This window comes from Spermophilus citellus (genome assembly GCF_964194105.1).
Source record: "Spermophilus citellus genome assembly, chromosome: 15".
In the NCBI taxonomy this organism is placed as follows: domain Eukaryota; kingdom Metazoa; phylum Chordata; class Mammalia; order Rodentia; family Sciuridae; genus Spermophilus; species Spermophilus citellus.
The window spans coordinates 96486648-96513200 of NC_138195.1; the positions used below are offsets into that span (position 1 = coordinate 96486648).

The following is a 26553-nucleotide window of genomic DNA, read 5'->3' on the forward strand; positions in this document are numbered from 1 at the left end:
GTGCCTCCAACCTCTCTGGATGTGCCTTTCCCTCTCTGGCATCCCGTGATTCAAGCTGTGGACTCAAGTTTGTGTGTGTGTTCTTAGTTGTCTCAGCTGGAAGGTGAATCTGGTCCTCCCCATTCCAGACTGGCACAGGGTATTCTGCCTACCCTGGGTTTTTGTGTGTGTGTATATATATATATATATAAATTTTTTTTTTTAAGAAAGGTTGTCTTCGTTTTTTTGTTTTTTGTTTTTTTTTTTTTTTGAGAGAGAGAGAGAATTTTAATATTTATTTTTTAGTTTTTGGTGGACACAACACTTTGTATGTGGTGCTGAGGATCGAACCCGGGCCACACGCATGCCAGGCGAGCACACTACCGCTTGAGCCACATCCCCAGCCCAGTTTTAATATTTTTTTAGTTGTCAACTGATCTTTATTTACTTATATGCAGTGCTGAGAGTAGAACCCTGTGCCTCACACATGCTAGACAAGCACTCTACCACTCAGCCCCAGCCCCAGCCCTAGCCCTGTTTTTTGGATGAACCGATTTCTGCATGTGACAGCCACCTCTGTTGGCATTGTTCTGACAATTCCACAAGTGCTTACTTGGCTCCAGGTAATCTGCAAGGGAACCTTAGACCTGGCGGAGTTGTGTTCTATCGTGGGGACAGAGTGTGGGGCTCTGCAGAGGAGCCCTCCAGCGCAGGCGCCCATGGTGGAGGCTGGTAGGGTGGCAGTACAGCAGCAGGGCGAAAGCAGAGCTTGTCTCCACACCCACCCGTGGCCAGGTGCCCGTGGCAGGACTGCCACGGCCATTTGAAGCTGCTTTCTGGTGTGCCTTGGGAATGTGATGTGCGCAGTCAGCCTCCTGGGCCTCTGCCCCGCCGCCCTGGGGCCCCCCCTGTGTGTCCGCAGCACACCCATCAGCAGCATGCGCCTTAACACCTCCCTCCAGACATCGTGGACATCAAACCTGCCAACATGGAGGAGCTGACGGAGGTGATCACCGCCGCCGAGTTCCACCCACACCAGTGCAACGTGTTTGTGTACAGCAGCAGCAAAGGGACCATCCGGCTGTGTGACATGCGCTCCTCCGCCCTGTGCGACCGGCACTCTAAGTGTAAGTACCTTGTTTTAGTCCTCCTTCCAGCTGGGCCTCACCCAGGCCTGGTCCTGTTCCTACAAGTGTCCATCCTGGGCTGGCGTCATGAGGCCAGTGGTTCAGTGCCAGCACTTACCCTCCCTGAGCCTCAGTGCCTCAGCTGAGCTCATCCCCGACCGGGTCCACCGAGCCACTGTGGCCTCCCCCCTAACGCCTGAAGCTCCCGAAGGCACTGGGCCTGATCACTTGCATTCTGCTCCCCCTGAAGCCAGTTCCCCGAGGGCACTGTCTGCAAGTACTGAGCCTTGAGGTCTCTTCTGGGGAGGAAAGCTTTGCGTTTGTTTCATCGTTAGCCAGGAAGAACAGGCCTGTTGGGTGTGGTGGGACAGGCCTGTAGTCTCAGGGTCACCGTCGGCTGAGGTGGGAGGGTTACATGAGACTTCCAGGGCCTGTGCCATTGCATTCTGGGATATGGAGACCTTGCTGCCCTTCCTGGCCCCTACCCACAGGGCTCTGCGGGTTTCTGCGTCCTGTGGCGCTTTCCCTGACAGTGAAGTCCCTGACCTGCCCTTCAGTGGGTGTCCCTGCTGGCACAGCACCAGCCAGCCCAGGGCACCCCCTGGCTCCTCCCCAGCTGCCGTCTGCTGCCTGCTCTCTCCTGTGGTCAGAGCACCGTGCTCCTGTTACACTGCCTGCCATGAAGAAGTGTTCTCAGCATTCAGCAGGTGCAACCACCAGGGGTGGCTCGCCTGTGAGCAGAGTGGCTTAGTGGTGGCAGAGCTGGTTGCTGGAACAAGCTGGCCTCAGGTTAACTTCATGCAGAGAAACAAACGTCACAGGTTCCTATGTGGAAAGAAGCAAGGGGAAGCCAAAGCAGATGATGGCAGCACACCTCCCTGGCCTGATCCTGCTGAGCCAGAGCCATGCGCTAGGGCATCTGGTGGCCCAGAGGCTCAGGGGCACCTCCTCCTGACCGGCCAGGTGAAGGGAGCTCTGTCCAGGTTCTGTAATAGAGAAAGCAGGTTCTGAGAAGGCACAAGGACCTCTCACAGTTAGAACGTGATTTCAGCATGGAAGACAACACTCCTTCTGCTGACTGACTTTGGCCAGCAGAACCACTGTAACAGTTAAAATCTGGACCAGCAGCCAGGGGTGGAAGGACACACCTGTAATTCCAACCACTTGGGAACCCGAGGGAGGAGAATGGAAAGTTCAAGGCCAGCCTCAGCAACTTAGCAAGATCCCATCTCAATGAAAAGGGCTAGAGTGTGGCTCAGTGGTAGAGCACCCCAGGGTTCAGTCCCCAGTACAGAACAACACCACACCTGGACCATGGTGGTGGTCGAAGTGGTGGTCAGTCCAGCAGAGCAACCAGGTGTTGACCCTACAGAGAGCAGGCTCACTCTAAGAGGTCCCAAGCACCACACCTGTGAAAAGCATGTATCTTCTAATTACGGACATGGACAGGAATCATCGTGGCATGCGCTGGCCCAGTGTCATGAGGATACAGGCTTCCCTGTGGTGACGGTCTCGGGCTGGGGCCATGCCTGTGAGATTCTGGCTCGGCATTGACTTGCAATCTGAGTGTGCTTCCAAGCAGCTGTCCTGGCTGGCACTGGGGCAGTGTCCTAGAGGATGCAGTTTCGAGGCTGAACCCTGCGGAGTCTCACTGGGGGGACTGAGACCTGCTAAATTGTAAAACAACTTGTTTTCTGATTTGAAACAGAAGCTGAAAATATTTTATTTTGTTTTTCAGTTTTTGAAGAGCCTGAAGATCCCAGTAGTAGGTCCTTCTTCTCAGAAATTATCTCATCCATATCCGACGTCAAATTCAGCCATAGTGGTCGGTACATGATGACCCGAGACTACCTGTCAGTGAAGGTGTGGGACCTCAACATGGAGAGCAGGCCAGTGGAGACCCACCAGGTGCATGAGTACCTGCGAAGCAAGCTCTGCTCCCTCTATGAGAACGACTGCATCTTCGACAAGTTTGAGTGCTGCTGGAACGGTTCCGACAGGTGAGCCCGCGGGGCAGGAGCCGCCATCCTGGAGTCTCAGCAGGCCCTTGGTGGGGGGGTGGTGCTTCGGCACAGAGCTGCAGAGGAGCATGCAGGGGCTTGTGTGCACGGGGCCTGGGGGCAGGGTCTGGAGGGGAGGGCACTGAGAAGTTGCTCCCCCGCCCACAGCAGAGCACCAGGTGCTTTGGTGTCAGTTCCTGCTGTTCGACATTATGTGTGTGTGTGGTCTCCCCCCCCCTCCCCAGTGAGCAAACAGGAAGGAAGTAAGGATCTGCTCGGCCTTCAGGTGGCCACCCTGAGCTTTGGGACGCTGCCTTCTGGGTTCAGCTCCCTTTTGGTTTCCTGTGTCCAGCCTCATGCCTCATGTCCAGCCGCCACATAGGCAGCCTGCTCTCGGTCTGCACAGGCTGACATGCCAGCCTAGAGCATGCACAGAGAGGCCAAAGAGATTATTTTTCAGGTCACAGGAAGCAGTGTGATGTTTGTGCTGCGTAAGTTCCCGGAGTGACGTGGGGCCAGGCAGAGGCCGTGTAGGCCATGGGGTTGTGTAACAGCCAAGACACGCCGGGCTTGGAAGAGCCTCTGCTTGTGAGGAACGCAGTGGACAAGCCTGTACTTAACCCGGCTCCTGAGGGTAGGGGAGGCCAGTGCGCTCGCACCTTTGGTGCTCCTGCTGGGCCCTAGGACTCCCCAGACTAAAGTCACCTGTGCGACTCTTGAGGAAAGTCACCACCCATACTTAGAAAAACTCCACCATGGGCCGTCACAACAGCAGCAGAACTCCTGAGAATTGAGGTGTTGAAGTCGTGCGTTACAGAATATAAAATAAGGATGCTTGAAACAGTTCTGTGTTAAAGGAAAGAACCAACACCTGAAAAAGAACCACAGACTATTAAAAAGGACCTAGGAAACCTGAAAGCAAATCAGACAGAAATTCTTAAAACGCAAGATACGGCAGGAGAGAATCCACTGTGGGTTTAGCAGCAGATCCAGTTCAGAGAGAGTTGGAATCGTGATGGAAGGGTGAGCCACAGAAGCAGAAAGCCTGAAGGTTAAGTGTGGAGGAGAGGGTAGGGTGTGGCCTAGGTCCATGTGCAGAGGAGCATTTTAAAGTAGCATAGCCAGCAGTACATTCAGCTTAGGGAAGACAACACAGATTTCAGAGGCACCAAGATCTGCAGCAGACACTATAAAGGCACCATGTGCACATCATAGTGCAGAGCAGGTCTCAAGAGGAACCTGGGAAGGACACACATCCCACACAGACTGGCCCTTGAGGCTGAGAGCAGACTCCTGCAGCCACTATGGAGGTCTGTCTTAGTCCTGTGTGTGTTGCCATAACAGGATACTGGAAGCTGGGCATTTTTGACAGAGAGGCTTGCTTATCCTTCTGTCTAGCTCACAGGTTGAAGGCTGAAAGGTAAGATCAAGTGACTCCATCTTTTTAGCTTCTGGTGATGGCTTCATGGTAGATGGCATCACTTGGTGAGACTACATGAGTCAAAGAGCAGGAGAGGCAGCCACAGGAGCCAGACTCCCTTCACAACAGCCTCTTCTCCTGGTAGCTAGCCCATGTTTTTTTTGAGAGTGAGAGAATTTTTAATATTTTTTAGTTCTCGGCGGACACAACATCTTTGTTGGTATGTGGTGCTGAGGATCGAACCCGGGCCGCAGGCACACCAGGCGAGCGCGCTACCGCTTGAGCCACATCCCCAGCCCCTAGCCCAGTGTCTTAAGAAAACCTCAGTCCCTTTACGAAGGCAGGCCTCTCGAGGCCCCTCACCTCAGTTTCTGTGCACAGGGTTGAGCCTCACCTAAGTCTGGCTGGGACAGCCACAGGGGGCCTGCAGGTGTAGTGGTGTCTGCTGTAAGCGCCCAGCTGCCTGAGTGTGCTGGAGAGCACCGTCACCTGCCTAGGGTCGTGCACTCAGGCAAGTGGCCCTGTGAGAGAGCCTGTGGGGTGAAGGCATCTTCAGGGGGAGGCAAAACCAACTGTAACAGGAAACCAAAGAGAGAGCAAGACCCTGATGAGCTCACTGCAGGCTGTTTCCAGCAGGGGGGACCCTGGAAAGAGGGTCTGGGGTCCAGGCGGACCAGCAGAGCAGCAGCAAAGCCGTGAGTGAGTGAGTGAGTGTCTCAGGGCCACACAGGTCTGTTGACCTGTGCCAGCTGGCTGGCTGTGCTGCAGGGACAGAGTCCAGAGTAAGGGCAGAGTCACAAATCAGGCAGAAGCCAGCCAAGAGCAAAACTGCAACAGTGGCCCAGGCACAGAACTGGGGGCGAGGAAAAGCGGGCCTGGATGTTGGGATCTGGAAGAAGATGAAACAACGTGGTGACTACAGTGAGCTCCAGGCCACCGCCACCTCCAAGAAGCAACCTGGAGGCCCCAGCCCCACCTGCACCCCACAGGCAGCACCGCCAGGAAGAGGGGCCTGTGCCCTGAGCAGGTGGTGGAAAGAGCCATAGCAGGCAGGGCTCGACTCCCAGGTCACCAAGAAAGGGGTGTGCTCAGCTGCCCCTCTCCCCTCCCTGGGTCCTGTCTCTTTACCAGAACAATAAATCTGGCTTTGTTCATTAAAAAAAAAAAAAAAATTCAAGTCACTGAGACCCCCTCACAGCACAGCTGTGGGAATTCACAGGGCTCATCCTCATCCACAGCCAGAGGTGGAGGCCTGACCCTGCCCTGCCTTGCGTGGGATTCTGGTGACAGGGGGACTGGGAGCCAGAACCCCTAGCCCAGGTATTGAGATGGGGGTCCCACCAGCTGTTCGTTCTGCAGCGTAGTGCTGAACAGCTGAGAGGTGGGGAACTGCATGCGTCACAAGTGGCTTCATGAGGAAGCCAACAGGACACAACGTGCCAGCCACACAGACGGCTCCTTTGGGTTTACTCGTGCTTGTGCCAGGGTGCAGTTAGTCTGCTAAGCACTCATAGCAAATGTCAGACCCTGGGTTTGACCTTGAGTACCCCCAAAATGGATCTGTGACGGGAAGTGCACGGCTGCTCTGATGAAGGACTGCCCACTGCCTCTAGGGAGCCGAGCCGAGGACTGGCCTGGCTTTCTGGAGGGGTGCACGATGGGATTCGGCCTTCTTGGTGATGGATATGTGGATACTGGCCGCACTGTTCCTGATACCTTGTAGTTTATTTGAAATATTACAAAATACATTTCAGTAAAACATCCCCACGAGTATCCAAGACCTCTCCTGGTGATACGTGCTGCATCCATTTACTCCTGAGGACCCTCCCATCGTCTGCTCTGGTAGCACTATAGGGGCAAGATGGTGCAAGGCCAGGCTGAGGGCTGCTGTTGCCTGGCCCCTTGCCACACCAGGTGGTCGTGGCCTCTTGCTCATGTGTCCACGTAGGTCTGCACTAGGCTGTTCCCTGCTTGGGGGGTGACACTTCAGGGCAGAGGCCTAACAGTTCTCTGGCAATTGATTGCCAGGTGGGCTAGGGGATGCCCGCCTCTGGTGCGGGCATTGGCTATCAGGAATTTATAGGTATGCACTGCGCTTCAGATCTTAGCACTGGGTTCCTTGCAGGAGGTTATTTGAAGAACCCCCAGTGAGAGTCGCCCTCCTATGCAGTCCTGGGTCATGTGTGGTCATCTTGAGACTCGGGCTCTGGCACTCGCTGGACTGGGCTTGAACACAGTTGCCTCTCCAGCCCCTCTGGTACCAGAACTCTGGCGATGAGCTGCAGGTCCCGCATGCACAGGACAGCTGTGTGTAGCTCTTCTTCTGAGTTCATCTTTTTTCTGGTGAACCGGCGTAGACGAGGTACATGGGACATTGTAGTATTTGCACATAGCGAGGGAAAGCCCCACACCCTGTAAGGAGGCCACCCCGTTGAAGGTGGGCACCTAGATATGGCACCTCCCCTGAGCACCAGGCGGGGTGAGCGTGTTGAGGTGGGAGCAGAGACTGGCCTGGCCTGGCCAGGAAGGTGGGTGAGTGCCATGGACCTCACCTCCACACCAGGAACTCCACTCACTTCGAAGCCCTGGGTCAGCTCGGGCAGCATTGGATGTGAGTGTGGAGGTGAGCTTTAGGCAGCCATCTCTTCCACTTTTGTAGAAAAAGCTGAAGTTTTGCAGTGTGGTCAGGCCACGTTGTGAGGATGTGTAGGTGCTTTAGTGGGTTCCTGGTCTCAGTTGAAAGTTATGATTGACGCTGAGATAAAACCAGGAAAGGTGTAGCAAATTCTGGATTTATGTAAAATGGGATTCTCCGCTTCTGCCACATTTTGTATTCGAGAGTTTCACTGTATGATATATATTGCTTCATGTAAAAGAAACTTTTTTGAAGATAAATTTAAAACTTGTTTGAGCTGGATCCAGTTGTGCACACCTGTAATCCAGGCAACTGGTGAGGGCGAGGCAAGAGGATTGCAAGTTTGAGGCCGGCCTGCACAACTTGGTAAGCACCTTAGTGAGACCCTGTCTCAAAATCAGAAGGGTTGTGAATGTGGCTCAGTGGTTAAGCTCTCCTGGGCTGAGTGTCCAATACCAAAAAAAAAAAAAAAAGATCAAATGCCAGTGAAGACACATTGGCAGAGGTGGCCATGCATGCCGAGCATGAGTGTGTGGAGGTGAGCTTTGGCGGGCAGTGGCAGTGCAGAAGCCGGAGCTGGGAGAGGAGCCCCACCTGTCGGGACAGAGACGAGCAGGTAGGCTTTCGTATACTTAAGAGGTCATATGGAAGCTTCAGGGAGATGCCGCCTTTCCTCTCTGACCCCAGCATCTCAGTCCTGGTTTCTGAACGTGCCCAGGTGTGCGGAGGGAGGGGTGGGGAGCACAGGCAGTGTGCAGCCGCCCGGCTCAGTGCCCCTCTCTTGTCTCGAGCAGCGCTGTCATGACGGGCTCCTACAACAACTTCTTCAGGATGTTCGACAGAAGCACGCGCAGGGATGTCACCCTGGAAGCCTCGAGAGAGAGCAGCAAACCCAGAGCCAGCTTAAAGCCCCGGAAGGTTTGTGCAGGTGGGAAGAGGAAGAAGGACGAGATCAGTGTGGACAGCCTGGACTTCAATAAGAAGATCCTCCACACAGCCTGGCACCCCGTGGACAACATCATCGCCGTGGCCGCCACCAACAACCTGTACATATTCCAGGACAAAGCCAACTGAGGGAGCCGGCGAGGCCCGTGCTGCAGCCCAGACAGCGTCAAGGAGCTCTGCATTCAGAGCCTCACGCCCTCCCACAGAGCAAGAGCTGGCCTCGGTGCATCCTGGCCTGGCCCTGCCTTCAGCCCGGGAGAGAAGGGTGCTGCTGCTCCAGAGCGGAGCCCACTGGGAGCAGAACTGCTGGACATTGCTCAATAAAGGCCATTACTCAAATAAATATATTTATTTAAGTCTGAGCTTCCTTTCCAGTTTATAGACCAAATACCTAACACCAGGAGAAGAGGTGTCGTCAGGCCCTCTCCCCATCCCACCCTCCGCTCTTCCCTCTCCCTGCTGTCCCTGGTCCTGTGCCTAGACGTGGGGTGGCCCGAGCCCGAGCAGGTGTTCCCACTCACTGCATCTGCCATCACACCTCCGGGTGTGGCTACTCGGTGCAAGCAGCACAGTACAGAGTGCTTTTGAAAACAAACAGAGTTGTTGTCTTGTATTTGCTTCAGGTCTATGTGATGAAATCATGCAGGGTCATTCTTGGGAACAATCTCAGAAACGCTGGTCCTATTTGGCAGAATGGTGGCATGTGTGCAGTTCTTAGTTCTAACCCAGCTCCCCCACACTGTCACGCTGCCCTGTTTCTGTAGAAGTAGTCCATCTCCCCACCAGGCCGGGCTGGGCGGGGAGACCACAGGAAGAGACACTGCTGCCCTAAAACCACCCGGCTCCCAGCCGGCCTGAGTCACTACAACTGAAAACATGCTTTCTTAAAAGTCTTTTTTAAAAGTACTTTAGGGAAAATATACTTTTTAAATATTGCTACAGTTACATGCATGCTTTCACACTGCATTTCAAGCCAGCAGAATTAAACCACTTTAACTGCTTGTGATGCCACCAGTACCTTGGTGGTTCATTTCAAAAGATCTTTGATGTCAAAATCAAGGCTTTCCAGCAAGAGTGCAGAGGCTACCAACATCAAGTAATAGAGATTGCTTCCATGGGATTGCACCCATGAGCCCAGTCACAGAGCCTCTTGCCCTGGGGCTGGAGAGCCAGGTCTCAGTGCCATCACTGAAATGAAGGTGTATTTTGATTACTAATGATATAGATATGCAAGGACAAAAGTGTCATCACCCTGAGTTGATGTTAACAGAATGCCAGTTTAGTTCACATTGAGTTAGAAATTGAGAACATAAAAATACCTTTATTTTATTTAAGAGTAAGTCATTCTGTATCTTGGTTGTGATGCCATTACAACATCTGAGATGTGGAACGGTCGTGCAGGCTAATTAATCAGCCCTGGTCCTTCAAATCAGGATTGTATATATTTGTTTCAACTATTTTGACCAAAAAGTTTAATAAATTTTAAATGATTAACTGGATTTTCAGTGTTTGAACAACTTTTTCCATTTTTAAAACATTTCCCACTAAATAGGAAACCAGCCTTTGACGCCTGGGGACAGGCCGAGGTGAGTGCAAGTCCATGCTGCATAGCTGCGTGCTCCTCGCAGGGTCACGGGTCCCCCAGACCGAGTGCCCTGGCTGGCAGGTTGCCTTCACTGCCGTGCCAGCATCAGAGGTCCCCTTTGTGGCAGTTACAAACACTGGCCAAAGGGATTCACTTCTGAGAGAGTGCTTTGTAGAGGCAGATAGAAAATCTTACCTCTCCCTCTTGCACATCAGATTCCACTAGACCCTTTCTCCATTCCAGTGACTGAGAATCCTAAGGCTTAAAGTGATAGTTTGTTTATGTTCAAACTTACAAAGTCTGTCATTTTTCTTGTTCTAAACCTTTTTGTTTTGTTTAAAGTTAGATATCTGTTCCTGAAAGTGAATTCTGTGTATCTCTTATACATGAGATTTGATGCTAGTCTCTGGCCTGAGACTCTGGATTAGGTGAATAAAAAGTTAAAACTTCAAAAAGGGCTGGAGAAGTAGCTCAGTGATAAAATGGGTGTTCTACCATGCAGGTACACTTCAAAACCTAAACGTACTTTTTTTTCTTTTGGTACCGGGGATTGAACTCGGAGGCACTCAACCACTGAGCCACATCCCCAGCCCTATTGTACTTTATTTAGAGACAGGGTTTCACTGAGTTGCTTAGGGCTTCAGTTGCTGAGGCTGGCATTGAATTCGAGATCCTCCTGCCTCAGCTTCCCAAGCCGCTGGGATTACAGGCGTGCACCTCTTTGCCCAGCTAAAGAGAAAAACAGAGCTTCTGTAAACCGGTAGTGCTGTTAGGAACCTGTGAGTATTTGTGAGCTGAGGGGTAGTGCGGATGCTATCTAGGGACTCCCTGATCTTCCTGTGAGGCACTTTAAATCGCAGCCTGCCAACACCAGGAGCTCTCTAGAGGGGAGCCCGTCAGTGCCTGCCAGCCGCCAGCCCAGGGCTGTCCCACTGTTCCTCCCAGGAGGGTCTGTGTAAAGGGGATGAGACGGGCATAGGGATGGGCCCTTAACTCTGTCCTTTTAAACAGGCTGTATCTCCCTGGACCAGTGCCCTTGGCACCAGCAGGGGAGTGACGGAGAACGCCAGCCAGTAGGCGTCCACACTGCAAGGCCCTGGGACGGTGTCCTGTGCTGTAGGTGGGGGAATACTAAGTGCCTGTTGTCTGCAGGTGATACTCTGTGCTCAGCCCTGGTCTGAGACAAGGCTTCACCCAGGACTGGACTGTTGAGTAGGGATGGGTCACATTCTCAGTGTTATCTGTCCCACAGGCACCATGCCCAGAAAGCTGGGGAGTCAGAAGTTCTCTGTGAGCTGCTGACCAGTCCCTGAACACTGCAGATGGAGAATGCTGCCCAGGAGCCACATGCCAGCCTTGCGCCTGCCTGCCCTGCACAGGCGCACGTGTCTCGCTCGCAGCTGCCTGGTGCAGCTGAGCTAAGCAGCAGGCCAGTGGCTTTCATTGTTTAGGGGTGTGCCAGGTGTTGACCTCCACCCTCTACAGGGCATCGTGGGCTGGGCCAGAGGGCTCATGGCTATGGACGACAGCCCCTTCTGGGCACAGGCTCAGGACAAGTGCTTTGATCCTGGCTGTGGGTTGCAGAACAAGCCGCCTGCACGTGTGCCCCTGCTGCAGGGCTCAGGTTGAACTCCATGCACTTGTGCCCACATGCTGCTCTGTAGAGTGCCGGTGGTTGTGTGGGCCTGCAGGCCGTGGAACTTGACCTTGACCTTTTAGGAACCATGATACCCCTGGAACTGGGCAGGGTAAAAGCCAGCTGAAGGGTGGGCAGAGGTTGGTGCCATCTGCCTTCATGTATAGCCAAGTACACTGCTGGGGCCCCATCTGTCCAAGGCGCCCAGTGGTGCTGTCACACCAGGCAGGGCACACACAGGACAAAAACCTGTACTTAGACTTCCTTTTTGGTTTTGAGTTATCATAATGCTGATGACTCCTGCTTAAAGTGCTCTGCCTCGAACCCCACAGGCATGTCCTCAGTAAACACCTGTGTCCTCAGAGGACCAGCGGGAAGACCTGGGAGCAGCAGCAAGATAGCAAGATGGCCAAAGGCCTGGCTCCGCCGTCCAGTGTCCTGTACAATGATCTTGTGCAAGTCCCTTCAGTTAGAACATTTTAATGATTTTTAAAAATACAATGGAAACCAGACCCTGGAAACTGGACTAGGAGTGTGGCTGTCAGATGGTCCACACTGCATCAGACAGGGTTCCCAGCAAGTGGGAGGCAGACCCCCGCCTGGAGTGTGGTGGACAAGCACCTGGAGAGGAAGAGTCTTGGCACACAGGAGTGGTAGGAAAGCTTCACACTTTCCAACCCCACAGCACCAAGTCAGAGACCTGCGATTTCTTTGCTAATGACAATCTACAGTGGGTGAGTGAGGGGCACCCTTTATTTTCATTTCTCATCTGGCTGTTAGAAAACTCCTATGATCAAGTTTTGATTTTGCAGATGCCACAGCATGAAGCTTTGTAGCATCCTTGAGATGTGTCACTGATGTCTCTAGAAGATACTGGCCCTTGCACATCTGACTGGCACCGAGTCATGAAGAGACTGATCATAATGCTGACGTAGCATGAAGTGCCTCCTGGCACCTGTGGCTGGAGGGCTGGTAGCCAAGACCCAGAGGTTCCAATTGGATGCCATTTACTTGGAGTAGCCACTTATGTGACATTAAGTCTCATCATCCAAGTGCTACTTGGTTTTGATTACAGATCAGTGGCCTTAAGCAATTCACTTGTTTGCCTCTGAGTTAACTGTTAGCAGGTTACTTGGGAGAGCTGGGGGTGTAGGTCAAGGGTAGAGTACTTGCCCACCTTCCACTTGCATGGCAGTACCAGAAAGAAGAAAATTTGGAAAGAGTGGGACACCTTTTTTAAATGAGTCTGTGCTATAAGGATAGGAAACAATTAATTCCTAGGAACTTTAAGTGGGAAATTTGTTCTACAAAATCTAAATATCCAACACAGTGTAACTCTGGTTCTTACGAATATACTTTCTTAAAACCAAACAAGGGGCCCACACGTCATTCCAGCAGCTCAGGAGACAGAGGTTGCAAGTCCAAAACCACAGCTTAACAAGACCCTGTCTCAAAAAACAAAGGGCTGAGATGCAGCTCAGTGGTGGGGAGCCCCTGATTTCAATCCCCAGTATCAAAAATAAAAATAATTTTTTCTTAAGTTTTGAGCTAGTAACTTGTAGATATCAAAACCTCTAAAAAGATGATGGCAATGTCTTGCTTGTGCCTCTGACCCTCGTGAGTGGACTGTCCCTTGCTTCTCTGATGTGCTTTCAGTTTCTAGACACAGACCTGATGTGTTCCTGTCCTGTTCTCGCACGGAAAGCAGCCCGCAGTGTCCAAGCCTACTGGTGCTCCTTGGCGCGGGCCGTCTCCCACAGGCCTTATGCACAGCTCTGATAAAGATGTGCACCAGCAGTCTGCATGTCCAGAGGCCCCCAGCAATGTCACCAGCTCAGGGACCACTTAGAGTAAGAAGGTATCACCCAATTTTTACTTTGAAACCTCTTCAACAGGCGAGCACTAGCACTGGCTGCAGCCAGGTAGGGACTGGGTAGAGGGAGCAGGCCCTGGAGGCATGCCCTTCCTTGAGGACCTGGTCCCTGCTCTTCCTCGGCTTCCAGGCTGCTGTGAGCAGACAGCTAGCTTGCTTCCTCCTGTGCAGACACTGTATTTGTTTCAGTGTTTTGATATATTAGTATAGATATGGCCCTTTGCGCACATGCACCTCAAAATTCAGGTCTCCCTTCAGGCTATATTCCAACAAGTGGTCTGTAGGGAAAAAGGACAGCCTGTCGATTTGTCCCATTCAGAGGCGGGCTCCCCCACCTGTGCTGTCCCTCCCTCCCTGGAGCTGCAGCCCTCTCCACTCCTTGGGGGGGTCACACTGGAGTCTGTAAGCTCAGACCCTAGGATTGGTGCAAAGTCTACATCAGGAAACTTGCATTTGGCCAAAGGCTTTTTCTTAAAATCATTTGGATTATGTTAAACATTTTATAAATTTGCTGTTCCCCAAATGAGTAATAGTGCAGGCAATTACCTGTATAGATGGCTAGTTGCCAAAGATCTTCAGAAAGGCCCGATTCCTCTTCTGCCATCATTCTGAGAACTGTCCCAGTGGGCTGAGAAGTTCTGGGAGAAACACTGCGCCTGCACAGAGCACAGACACGGACAAGGACACGCTCCCCTCTCCCCAAACATGCGCTCGGCTGCCTGCGCGGCACTCATGTCCTGGGGGCTGTGGCCAACCCAACACAGGGAGGAGGTGCAGAAGCTCTGCAAACCTGAGGCAGGTTACAAGGGACATGAGCGCCTGCAGGCGCTGGCAACCCTGGGGACGGGGTGTATATGTGAAGCACCTACTGTAAGGCAGTCTGGTGAAAAGATGCCTTGGCAACTCAAGCCTCAGTCTCTTATGTCCACAGCATTTCCAGCCAGTTTCACTGAATTCTGCTGGGGCCACTGGTGACAGGGTTTGTCAATTAAGTGGCTGTGCCAAGTCCAGGGACACTTGAAAGCCTGTTTCATCACAACGTTCAGAAGCTCCCAATGCAAGACAAGCATGTTGTTCTACACAAAAGGGAAGTGACTCATCAGGGTGAGCCAGTGTGACCTCATGGACGATCTTTCTTTGAGGTTCGACTCTGAGGACTTCTGGTGCTACCCCACTAGCCGCCTCCAGTTGAGCGGGCATCAGCTAGCATTTCCAAGGCAACAACTTAAAAGATGTGTTTTAAGTTAAAATTTTAATTAATTTTAACACACCTCAATGAAGTAGGGAAAAGGCAAAATACAAGGCATATACAGCATATCAAAGAGGCAGCCTTTTAGAAATCATGCTGTAGAAAAGACAAAGCAGGACATGTGGTGAACTAGTTCAATCAAGCTTTTATGATACCATATGTAAATACGACAATCTGAAGAATTTGGCAAAGATTTATTTTTGGTTATCTCCAGTTTAAGTCGATACATCTGCTTACAGTAAAGCTGTGTAAGAGCACACAAAAGCTGAACACAAACAGTAAGATCAGACCCAGCAATCCAGAGCTGCAGAGTAAGACCAAGTAGGTGCCTTCAACAGAAGTTCAACCGTCCAGGTGATGGCGGACAGTCAGGGGGCTGGGGTCCGCACCCGGCAGAAGGCCCTCAGGGTGCGGGCTGTGCAGTGGAGCCTGCAGCTGTACCTGGGTTCCATGGCTCCTGATGGAGACAGCCCACATCCACTATATCTAACATGCCGTTGAAAACAGGGATTATAAGGCCACAGTATTTCTTTTGGACGAATCCCTTACTGTAGTAACTTTTTCCTATTAATGCAGTTCAGTCTTTTGAAATATAAATTATTTTAACAATTAAGGTTATAGTTAATTTTTTAATTACTACATAATAACTATTAAATTATTTATACTATTTATACCTAATATCCAAAGGAAATTTACTACCAAATCTTACAGTAACTATCAGTCTGACATGCTTATTAATTGATCCCATAGGTATAATTACAGGCCAGCATGATTTTAGTGTCTGCTGTTTCCATTTTACTAAGTTATGAGTGCAGCATTTATGGAACAAATAAACTCTTTTTGGTGCGGCCACCCAAGGATCACCGTAGCGCCAGCAGTCAGCTCAGGAGAGAATCCCCGCACGCCAACAACGCCAGGTCCACATCTCCCTCAAAAGGTGCTGGTGGAGGTTGTCAAGCGCCTCCCAATGTAGATCCTGTCAGAAGAGTGACCAAGTCAGTGGGGCCTCCAGCTCTCAGGTGGCTCTGCTCAGCTAGACAGGCAGCTGAAGGTGGCTACAGCTTTGGAGGGACTGGCTATTTTATACCCATTTAAAATGTTTGTGATGACATCTGTAATCCTTCATCAGGTGGTTTACTCAAAACGCCCAGTTGTGTCCTCACAGTGTGCTGTTTAAACGAGCACAACACAGGTGACCAGCTGGGGCTGCAGGTCGGGGGCAGAGCACCTGACTGGCAAGCACAAGGCTCTGGGCTCGTCCCCAGCACCAGAAAAACAAAGGGTCAAAGTAGGTTACCAATCAAGTAGAAGTGCTGTTGCTACCCAGAACAGCCTTTTCACTGTTTGTAAAGTGATCCAACGCAGTGTTGGAAGACACCCCCAGGGCAGGTGGCACCACTATCAGTCCATCATCCCCAACCTCAAATATCAATCACTGAATCAGGAAGCCCTGCCCACAGCAGCCCAAGCCTGGTCCCAGTGCATACCTGAAAAGCAGGGGATATCGCTTATGAGGGCATGGGGCAGGCCAGGAATAGAGGAAGAGACGGCAGACCATGAGCTTTCTGGGACCAACTATAGAGAGTGGTTTTCATGCTGCTCATGATGGGAAGCTGCTGAGAAGCTTGGGGTGGGCTTGGAACCATCAGTCTCCAAAAGACTGAGCAGGATGAAGGACAGGGACTGTAGCCAGAAACTGGCTGCAGAAAACCATCCTGAAAGGCACAGCTAATCTGGGCATTTAGAATAAGTATTACCAGGCCCTTCTTGCTAGTTCTGGGAAAAGCTCAAAAAAATCAGTACCTAACCACATCATTGGTGAGACTGATGCACACTAATTCTGAGCCCAAAGCCAAAATGAAGATGATGGATTGGAGCCTTCCTTGAGACAAAGAACCAGGAGAGTCACACACAGGCAGCCAGAGAGAGGTGCCAGCCCAGCAAGAAGAGGGATGAGGTTCATTGTGGATTGCGGTCACTCTTTAAGGAGCCTCTGGCTCACCCAGGAAGCCATTTCCACAGCAGGTGGAACCATGGGCCAAGGAGGGGGCTGGATGTGACCCAAGGACCACAGCTCTCACAACCCACAGCAGGGAAGCAACCAGATGTGATCCGCCACAAAGGAGATTCTGGGGAAAAAGGGTGACCATGCCACAGAACCTTTCATCCTGTGCCCTGTTGTCCCCCCCACACAAACACAAGCCCTCCAGCCAACCTAAGCCAGAAGCCAGTGCCAGCAGCCGGCTCTCCAGGAACCACAGCCACCAGCAAACTGCCCATCTCGGGAGACGGCCACATGCCTGGCAGCTAAGGGAAGAACAGCTCTACTCAGCACCGTCCAGCTGGAGGTTTTAGAATCACAACAGCACCTGCCTGGACTCCCAATGCTTCCTGCAGTTACTTAGCACATGAAGCCAGAAATCTAGAGACCTTGTTTTTTCTGTTGTTGCTAAGAATGGAAGAGAACAATCCCCTGCCACCCACAGTGAAGGGGACAGGTCAGTGCAATGCCACACAGGAGTGCACTAATCCAAACCACACAAAGCAGTCCAGGAACAGAAGGTGGACGCAGTCCTATGCAAGGAGAAGGGCTAAAGGACAGCTGGAGGGCCTTCCAGAGTTGCCCGTGTTTCCCTTTCCTGACCAGTGACAATGTGGTTGTCTGTGACGCCGCGCCCAGCTATCACTTATGTGCAGATTTGGGAGACTCAAGGCCCACTGTCAGGGTTGCATGGTAACATCACCTACCCCAATCCAATGGCCAGGAGATGGGACAGCAGCAGAGACGGAAGAAAGACCTTGAGGAACTCTGCCGAGAAGATGCCCCCCTTCTTCATGACACTGGTGTTTCTCATGCTGAGCGTGGCTGTGCGCTTGGGGTGTCGGAAGAGGAACTCCCTGGGCGGGGAGAAACACGGCGGTCAGTGCACCCGTCACCACAGAGCCCCTGGTGCTGAACGCAGACTTACTTGGGGGGGATGTTTTCTGGCCGACTTGACCAATCCCATATCCAGTCTGAGTTCTTCTTTAAGATGCTTTCGACCTCTTTCCTTCTCTCAAGATAATCTTCCTCGGACTAAGATAAAGCAAATATTTAAAGCAGATTAATTAGCCTACCACAGTCACACCAGGAAGCACAAGATCAGTCAGCCAAAGACAGCCTAAAGACACAGGTCCACTCCTCCGGCCACAATCTGGGGGCTGGTGAACAGGGTCACCCCCAAGAGCAGACCCCCCAGCTGGGAAGTCCCCCCAGCCCATCAGGACCCCGGTGCGACGGCGAGCTTCTGTCAGCACTGAGAGCTGCAAACATGGCTTAGGACACCACGAAGGGAGGACAAAGGTGGTGACCACAGCTATGTGACCCAGCGACCTGAAGGAAGCAAGCTCTGTGCAGCCAGGGTGTCCCAGGAGAGGCAGGAGCACTCACCATCATAGCTGAGCTGCACTAAAGACCTACTAACTTCAAGGAACTTGACAATCCGGGACTACAGTGCTTCTTAACTCTGCTGCTTTGCATTTTCAAGATTCTGTGCCTGGGCATGCAATTCCTTTCTAGGGGCGGGGTATGTAAAACAGCGGAAACCCTCTAGAACGCAGTGCCAAACCTATCAGATGTATGGATGCGAAGCTGGACAGGAACCTCAAACATCTGGAAAGAGGAGACACCTGGGGCACAGCCAGATTCTTACTCGCTACCAGGTTCCTGCTGAGTTCTGGCAGCCTTAGAACCCTGTCTGGAGCAGGGAGACGTCCCAGAGAAAGCAGGGGTACCAGGGAGCTGGAGAGGAACTGAACAGGAGGAAGAAGGACTAGTGCAACCCGAGACCCTGCTTCAGGCTAAGGCAACTCTTGAGCCAGTTACAGGGGGAAACACCACTGTTCCACCCTCACTGTTGTTGACTGTCCCAGAGGGTGTCCCTTGCACATACACGGTGTGCACAAGGCACAGCTCTGCGACCTTAGCAGCGCGTCACCATCATTGCCTCAAAGTCCACGCAGGAGAAGGGGGACTACAGGTCACTAAGGCACACACTCAACTGTCTCTTTGCCTCCCAGGCTGATACCTTTAGAAGGCTTTGTGGCCTGTCCATGTTGGAAGTTACCAGTTCCTGAGCTACTAACACAAACCGCCCTCAAGCACCAGTTAGCAGAACAGATGACAGTGCCTAGGGAGACGCCCAGAAGCCACAGCCACCTGGGGGCACCATAACCAGCTCTCAGCCACCCTCCCAGGGGCCAGGAGGCCCCCAGTGCAGCCCCATCCATGCCTCCCCTGGCCAGCCCACCATGAAGGCCATGTGCTGTGGGTGTCCCCACAAGATTTTTTTTCCCAAAGGCATGAGACGCCCCAAGGGCCAGCCTGTGCTCAGGTACCCTAGGAAGCCCACACGCCCTCCAGCTTACCTGAGAGCTGTTCTTCTCACCAATGCTGTAGGCATCTGTTTCTGAAGCTCTCGTGTTTTCTTGTGGCGTCTGTGAGCGCGGTGGGCTTGGTAACAATGTGAACAGAGTGGGGGGAAAAACAGCGTCACGTTAACGTTCAGTATTCAGAAGCCAAGGCCCCGGGCTGCAAGCAGTGCAGATGCCTGTAACCTAGCTACTCAGGAGACTGAGGCAGAGGATGTGAATTCGAGGCCAGCCTGGGCAACTCAGCGAGGCCCTGTTGCCAAACAACAAGGGCTGGGAAGCAGCTCTGCCGTCAAGGGAGCCCATCCTGTGCAAGGCCACGCTTCAGTCCCCAGTACCAAAAAACAACAGGCAGCAAAACCCAAGACAGGGGCTCAGCTAAGCACAGGATGCAGGGCAGCTGCCAGCCACAGGCAGGGCCAGATGCTCCCAGTCTTCCTAGGTGGGCACCTCTTACTCCTCGGCAGTCGGCTATAGCTGGCTCTGGTCGGTGGCTCCCAGCCATGCCACCTTGGGCTCACTGCCAAGCCAGGGGAGGGCATGAGTGCTTCTCAGAGGCAGTCAGCTAAACACAGAGCCCAGAGACACAGTTCCACTCCTCTGGCCACAGTCCAGGGACTGGTGAACAGGGTCACCCCCAAGGGCAGACCCCAGCCGGGAAGTGCCCCCCAGCCCATCAGGACTATGGTGCCGAGGTTCATGCCGAGTGACCTCAGGAGTGCCTTCACCATGCTGGCTGGCGCGAGGGGCAGAAGGGACCCTTTTGCTGAGTGTTCTGGCCTCAACACAGCCTCCAGAGAAGCCCCAGGTCTCCCACCCCAGACAGCAGGCTCCTGCTGTGCCAGGACTCCCAAGAGCACCCCCTTGTTTGGCCTCAGCCAAAAGGCCCCGGGGTCCTTGAAGGTCACAGGGGCATGTGCACCTGTGCCTGCCCATTTCTTAGAGAAGTCAACTCTGGGGTACATACATGTACTGACCCTACCTGTCACAGTGAGAGCTCTTGGAACTACTCCGTCCAGATTCGTGCTGGGCGTCCAGCAGTATTTTTTCCATGTCACCATTATAAATAGATACTGAGGCTGGAACACCGCTCCCATTCCCGTTGCTGAAGTGCAGCTCCACCCAGGAGCCTAGGGACCAAAAAGAGGCATGGCTGGAACTCTCCACCCACTCTGGAATCTGGTCCTAACATAACCTGTCACCCCCCCTTCCAAGAGAACGAGTCACCCCGTGAGCCGTCGGGCCCACTCTGACCCACATCCCTGGTCTGCTGCCTCATTGGCCGTTTGCCATTTCTGTAAACCAAGCAGATGTCAGATAAACCTGTTGTATCCTCAGAGTCCAGCTTGATCACTGTCTTGCAGTCAGCTTTTAGAAGAAAAGACTATCAAAAAAGTTTAAAGAATCAAACATTTCCTTTAGAAGTTTCACTCAGCCTACTTCCACACCCCAGTATCACACACTGACCCGAGGCCCTGTAAGATCCACATTGCCGCCTTTCATTCCAGTCTGACTGACCAGAACAAGCTACCCTTCAAGTAGGGCTTGGACGAATCTTTACACCGATACTCCACGTTAAAACGCTGGGGATGTAGTTCAGTGGTGGAGTGTCCTGGATTCAAGACCCAGTAACAGGGAAAAAAAAAAAAAAAAAGGTGGGGGGGCGGGGAGAAACGGCAAGGCCAGCCTGGGCAGCTTAGCAAAATCCCATCTCAAAGTCAACAGCAACAGGAAGGTCTGGGGCAGTGCTCAGCGGAGGAGCACTGCCTGGCACGCTGGCGGTCCTGGGTTCAGTGCCCAGGCCAGCACCACAAGGACGCACACTGGCATCTTAACACTTAGGTGTGTGGTTCTCTCCCAGTCGGGCTGACAGTGCACCTACACGCTACACACACTCTTGTCACCTTTTCTGGGCACACACTCGCTTGGTGAGACTGTGAGTTCAAAGGTGTGTAGTGTGTGGTGCTAGAACACCCTCCTTCCCAACCCACTACACAGTGCTGCTGCCGACAGGCCACGGGTCCCCCCCGGCCATCCTGGGGTACGTTTCGGACCTCTGCTCCCCTCTGCCATGGTGCCTCCTGTTAGGAATCAATCAAGCGGGCTGGGCAGCAGCTCAGAGGCTGAGCGCCTGTCTAGCACGCGGGCAGCACTGGGTTCCATCCTCAGCACGTTAAAATAGACAAGTAAACTGGAGGCATTCTGTCCAGCTACAAAAAAAAAAGAAATCAAGCACACGTACCTATGCATGGTCAGGATGACCTGATTTGTTTGTTTATAGAAAAGGCTTTGTTTACAAACACACAGCGTTAGGAGACAGGAGGAGCATGACACGGGAGACTCACGGAGAAACGGCACTGTTCACGGCCGTTGCCCTTCTCCCCAGTACAGTGAGATCCACGCTCTGTCCTTAACCAACAGAGCAGCACCCTCGTCGTCTGGAGGAGTGCAGCCGACTAGTGACCTCTCAGCGCCCTCTGGAAGCGGGTGTAGGCTGGGGTCTCCTGAAGTGGCCTGGCCTCAGTGGGACACTGGATGGGGAGTGCGTCACATCAATCAGAAGAAAGCACATCGGAGGCACGGGAATTAAACTTGCCCTGGACCGCCTGGGCGAGCTCTCCAAGGGCCACAGGAAACCCTAGAGCCTCCACGAGGTTCCCCCTGCCCTGCCCACAGGAGGCAGGCACCCTCCTCGCAGACAGACTGGGAGCCCTCGGGGACCTGACCAGCTCCAGGCACACTGACACTGGGCACCAGCACTAACTCTACCAAGACCCTTCGGCAGCTGCCCCCCCGCTGGGCCTTAGGACACAGGCTGTCCAGCAGCCTCCGGGACATTCCCTTCTCTAGGCTCACCGAGGAGGCTGCGGTGCTGCCTGGGTCTCCCTGTGTGACACCAGCAGGGTTTGAGACTTGGTGCGAGGAGCCTTTCCCCACCAATAACCAGCTCTCCAGCACCAGACGGCCTCCAACAGCTCAATCCTGACACTATCACCCAGTCCGTGACATGGCACAAACTAAGGTACCCAGGCTACCCACGACTACCTGGACACTGGCTGCAAATTTAGAGGTTCCCACACCCCACCCCGTGACTCAGAGAACTCGGGAAAGACTACTTGTGTTCTGGACGCCATTTGGAAAAGGCCAGAAGGACACAGCACACAGAAGCAGCGATGAGAGAAAGAAAGCTCCCACCTTCCCAACTCTCCTCCTGTCCCCCAGGGCACCAAGTTTCCACCCTCTGATGGCTTACTAGGTCCTTCTGGGGACCAACCCTTTGTCTGAGCTACAGAGGCCAGGGTCCCACTAAGGCAGCTCATCAGTGTCTACCTGGGTGTATCCCAGGACTCGAGCAAGACATGCCCATCACTCAGGAGATCTAGCTTAAGGAGGTCTGTGCCAGAGGCAGGGACAAGGACCAAATACGCAATTCTTACACAGGGGCACCCCGAACCTTGAAGGAAACTTAGTCTGTGCTGGTGACTCAGAACACCACAGACTCAAAGGTGGCTGGTTCATAAAGAAGTTTGTTTCTCAAGTCTGAGGCCGGGAAGGCCAAGAGGAGCCCTAGCCTGTGGAGTCTGCTGCAGGCAGGAGGCACGAAGGCACAGCCCCTGCCTCCACCCTCCTCCACCAGCACCAGGTCCTGCCCCACCCCCTGACAACCCCGGGACAGGAGGAGCACACACCACCCCAGCAGTGTGAGTCCCCAGGATCCTGAGAGAAAGGGCACCCCATCCTGGCTCAGCAGCGGCACCATCTTTGGGTCTGAAAGCTCTACACAAGGAACGATTGGCTCAGGGACAGAAGTCACTACTGCCCCACAACGACTGGCCAGGAAACACCCTGCAGGACACTGTCCACCTCCTGAGGTCTTGCAGCTGGCCAGAAGAGCTGTTTAAGAAAGGCAGCTCTCAGGTTTCTCAACAAGCTCAGAAAACCACCTTGGGTTCCGAATGAACCATTACGACAACTGATACCTTGGGCCTTAGCGGGGTGGGCCCTCACTCCAGTTCCACTTTACATCCCTCTCCTACCCTCACTTCCACCGCCACCATCAAGGCACAGCAAGGTGACCGTAGCTCTCAACAGAAAGCCCAGGCTATAAATATTTAGCCATTACAAAAAGAAACCCACAGGTCCACCTTAGAGATCAAACACAATGCAGCGCCTCCGAGTTCCCAACCCACTTCCTCATCTCCCGTGAGCACAGCTGACCTCGGCTTCCGGCACTCCAGGGACTGCCCCAGCCTCCCTGCCCTGCGTCCCAAGACAGCCTTGCAGCTCTCTGTTCCCCAGCACTGAGTGACCACAGCCAGCAGAGCCCAGGAGAGAGCACACACAGGACCCCTGCCCCAGGCTGGGTGGCAGGACTCAACCCTGGCCAGAGGAGGACCAGTGAGACTGACCTGGCTTCCCAGAAGCCACAGGGCTGATTTGGAATGCTGAGGCCGACACCCTGAAAGAGCTCTCGCCCGTTACCCACCCACTGTCCCAGCATCAGGAGGCCCAGCAGGAGGATGGCAAATTCAACCTGGGCAACTTAGTGAGACCCTGTCTCAAAACAGGAATAAAGGAGCTGGGGACATAGCTCAGTAGTAAAGGGTCCTGGGATTCAACCCCCAGTACCACAAAATAAATAAAATGGCAAGTTCTACCAGACCCTAGCCAGGGTTGAAACCCACCCAACAAGCAGCTCCCAAGCAGGCCCAGGGAAGCTCCCAGGGTGGCAGATGGTGGTGCACCCCAGGAGAAGCCCAGCAGTGGGCAAAGCCTGGAAGGAATCCAAGCCCCAAAGGACTCTCCCTAGAAGTGGGCCTCCGGAAACTGCTGTCTGCATTTAGAAGCCTCTTAGTTCTCAGGGGGAGGACAAGGGCTGGAAATGGCACACATGTTGAGCATGAAGTCCACTGGGCCGGTGACTGGCATCTAGGTGAGCCGACCACGCCTAGCACATTCTCAGTCACCCGGGCTTCAGGTATTCCTCTGGTACTTAGCACAGCACCTGCATTTTCCTTAACCATCCCTGTTGACGGGGAGCACTTAGCTATGCACTCATGGTCCTGGGGGGCCACATACATGCCACCCCCTCAGGCCACTGTGACACTGTGTCCTTACAAAGTCCCAACTCCCTCCTGCACTTCAGCAGTAATATATCAAAAGAAAAATAAAGCCACAGTGCCCCCCCACCCCCCCACTGAAGAGCTTCAGCTGGACTGGACAGGGTGGGAAGGAGCACCAACCAATCAGTGCTGGCCTGTGGGCCCGGCTACCAGCCTCTGCCTGCCCAGGGCCCAGCTCGTGGTAAACAAGCCACAGTCCAATCAGAGCAGAGGCAGGGAGGGCAAGTGTGGCGAGCGAATCCCAGCCTGGATTCACATTTCCTGGGGCAGCTGAAGGCCCCACGTGACCAGTGACCCCTCCTACCCTAGCCAAAAGGCAAGCAAGTGCCGGGCTGCACGTAGGCTCGAGGGGGGCCCAAAGAATCCCCAACGTGAGTTTCCATACTCTGGGTAACCACCTTTTTATAGAATAGCAATGCAGAAAAACAAAAATCTGTTTAACTCTTGGGCTGACACTCTTGCTGCCAATGACTCAGCAATTCAGGGGGGTGGCAACAAAGGAAGACACAGTCAGCCCTCGGAACCCTTCCAAGACACCAGACACTACAGCTGAACTAACACACAATGTTAGACATAAAGCAGCTGATAACAAGAAAGAGTTCATGAAACACTCCCTGGATCAGATTTCATGACCAAAAAAACCTCTCAATCTATTTCAAAGAAGTTGTTATCACTGTTTCAAGATTTGGTTGTAGTTTTAAATATTGTAAACTCAGCTACTTGGGAGGCTGAGGCAGGAGGATGGGGAGTTGGAGGCCAGCCTCAGCAATTTGAGACCCAGTCTCAAAATGAAAACCAAAAAAAAAAAAAAAAAAAAAAAGAGCTGTGGGTGTAGTTAAGTGACAGAGAGCTTACCTAGCATGGGTTCAATCCCCAGTACCTCCCCACCCAAAATGGGACAGTCTACAATGTACTAGGCTAAGTAAATCCTGCCTAGTAAAACCTTTAGATAATAAATTAACAGCTCCCTAGACCTACCTGAATAGAAACTTCTAAAAAATCTTAATGAAATTTCAAGCTTCACCCTCAAAGGTTTAAAAAGTCCTCTCCAAATGTATTCACATGCTCATTTTGCTCAGGGAACTCTTGCATCAGACAATACAAAGGTCAATTCCCCCTTGACTCTTGGACCCTGGGGATTGGGTAGAGGCTGGGGGCTGGCTTTACTCCGTGGCGCACAAGCCTGCTCCACCCACCCCAGACCCACAGGTGGCAAGTGTAAAAGGCTAATCCCGTGGAGCCAGAACCAGCACGGGGAGTCCCGGTCAGTGGGCTGGGAGTGATCTTGCACTTATACTTTTTTAACCTAGAATCGATCCTCTTGGGGGAGAGGGGGCGGGTACTGGGAACTGAACCCCGAACCCCGGTGCGCGCCATCACAGAGCTACACCCATAAACTATCTCATCATTTTGAGGCAGGATCTCACCAAACCGCCCAGGCTGGCTAGGCAATTGATCCTCCTGCCCAAATCAATTCAACTCTCTTGGCGTGAACCTCCAGCACAAGTGAGGCAAGCAGCAGTTTCAACCCGATTTTTAAAAAGCCACTCATACCTTCCGCTGGCAAAAAAGCAGCCAACGGATTCCGGCCAGGATCCTGTAACCCCGCCCCTCTTCTTCCTACTTTAGGGAGTCCTGGGAGTCCCTCCGGAAATACAGGTCCGGGACTCAAACCACAGCACCGCCGAGCGCCGCGGGGCGCTCCACTCGTCCCTGCGACTCAGGAGGCTGAGGCAGGAGGATGGCAAAATTCCGCAACTTAGGGAGGCCCTACCTCAAAAATCAGAAATCAAGAGGACGGGGATGTAGCTTAGTGATGGTTCAATCCCACTGCAAAAAAAAAAAAAAAAGTCCCAGCACACACGGTTCCACTTCAACACCCGCGGCCTCCGCTGCGTGCCCGGTGGGTGACCCAGGGCCCCAGTGACGGGTTACTTCCAGCTGCGACGTCAGGTCGCGTGGGTGGAGGAGCAGGCTCCTCGCTAGCTCCCAACCGCGGGGCCCCGCCGTGGCCTCGCTCGGAGTTCGCCAGCTCCCGCGCCCCCCCCCCCAGCTCCCGCGGCCTCCCGCGCCTCACCCTGAAGGGTCTCCTCCTGCATCCCGGGGGCTCCGCTCTGCGACATGGCGCCGGAGGATGGCTCGACAGCGGGGTGGCGCTCGGCTGCGGCTGCCTCGGCGGCGACCGCGGTAGACGACGCACGCCGCCGGCCGACCGCTCAGCACTGAGCGGGGACCGCGCCGCACCAGGGTAAACTCGGGGCGGGGCGGGGGGGCGGGGAGGGGCGGAACCTGCGTCGCGCGGGACGCCGGACGCGTGCGGCACGTGCACCGCGTGCGCAGGATGGGGCCTGAAGCGCGTGCGTGAAGGAGGGCGTACGTGAGAGGGGCCGACCGGACACCTGCAGGGTGGGGCCTGCGGCGTGCGCCTGCAGGAGGGCGTACGGGCGAGGGGCGGGGCCCGACCCTCTACGGAAGGGGCGTGCGCGGGTGGGACCTACAGCGCGTGCGTGCCAGAGGGCACACGTGCGACGGGCAGGGCCCCGCCCTCTCCCTCCTGGGCGTCTGCCGGGT

General features: G+C 53.5%; 2 protein-coding genes across 4 annotated transcripts in view; one reads left to right on the forward strand and one right to left on the reverse strand.

Moving 5' to 3' along the window:
- PPP2R2D (protein phosphatase 2 regulatory subunit Bdelta) overlaps positions 1 to 8462 on the forward strand; it is a 37562-nt gene extending 29100 nt beyond the window's left edge. For all 3 annotated transcript variants that reach the window (XM_081268611.1, XM_081268612.1, XM_081268613.1), the window contains 3 exons: positions 942 to 1106; positions 2845 to 3106; positions 7956 to 8462. In XM_081268611.1, coding sequence (XP_081124737.1) covers positions 942 to 1106; positions 2845 to 3106; positions 7956 to 8235 — 707 coding nt within the window. In that variant the 3' untranslated portion in view covers positions 8236 to 8462. The remainder of the gene's footprint in view (positions 1 to 941; positions 1107 to 2844; positions 3107 to 7955) is intronic.
- Positions 8463 to 14628: 6166 nt separating this feature from the next.
- BNIP3 (BCL2 interacting protein 3) lies at positions 14629 to 26226 on the reverse strand. The gene is made up of 6 exons (XM_081267289.1): positions 26060 to 26226; positions 19842 to 19989; positions 18857 to 18941; positions 17419 to 17525; positions 17198 to 17347; positions 14629 to 15425 (listed from the first exon to the last, which is right to left on the reverse strand). The coding sequence occupies exons 1-6, from the start codon at positions 26103 to 26105 to the stop codon at positions 15380 to 15382; spliced, it is 582 nt and encodes a 193-aa protein (XP_081123415.1). The 5' UTR covers positions 26106 to 26226; the 3' UTR covers positions 14629 to 15379.
- Between the last annotated feature and the right edge of the window lie 327 nt (positions 26227 to 26553).

Excerpts from the sequence above, each read along its gene's own strand:
- BNIP3 (XM_081267289.1), bottom strand. The coding sequence starts at position 26,105 with ATGTCGCAGAGCGGAGCCCCCGGGATGCAGGAGGAGACCCTTCAGG. Across the intron at positions 17,526-18,856 it reads GTGAGAAGAACAGCTCTCAG|TCCGAGGAAGATTATCTTGA; the intron begins GTAAGCTGGAGG and ends GCTTTATCTTAG. Across the intron at positions 15,426-17,197 it reads CTCCTGGCCATTGGATTGGG|GATCTACATTGGGAGGCGCT; the intron begins GTAGGTGATGTT and ends CTCTTCTGACAG.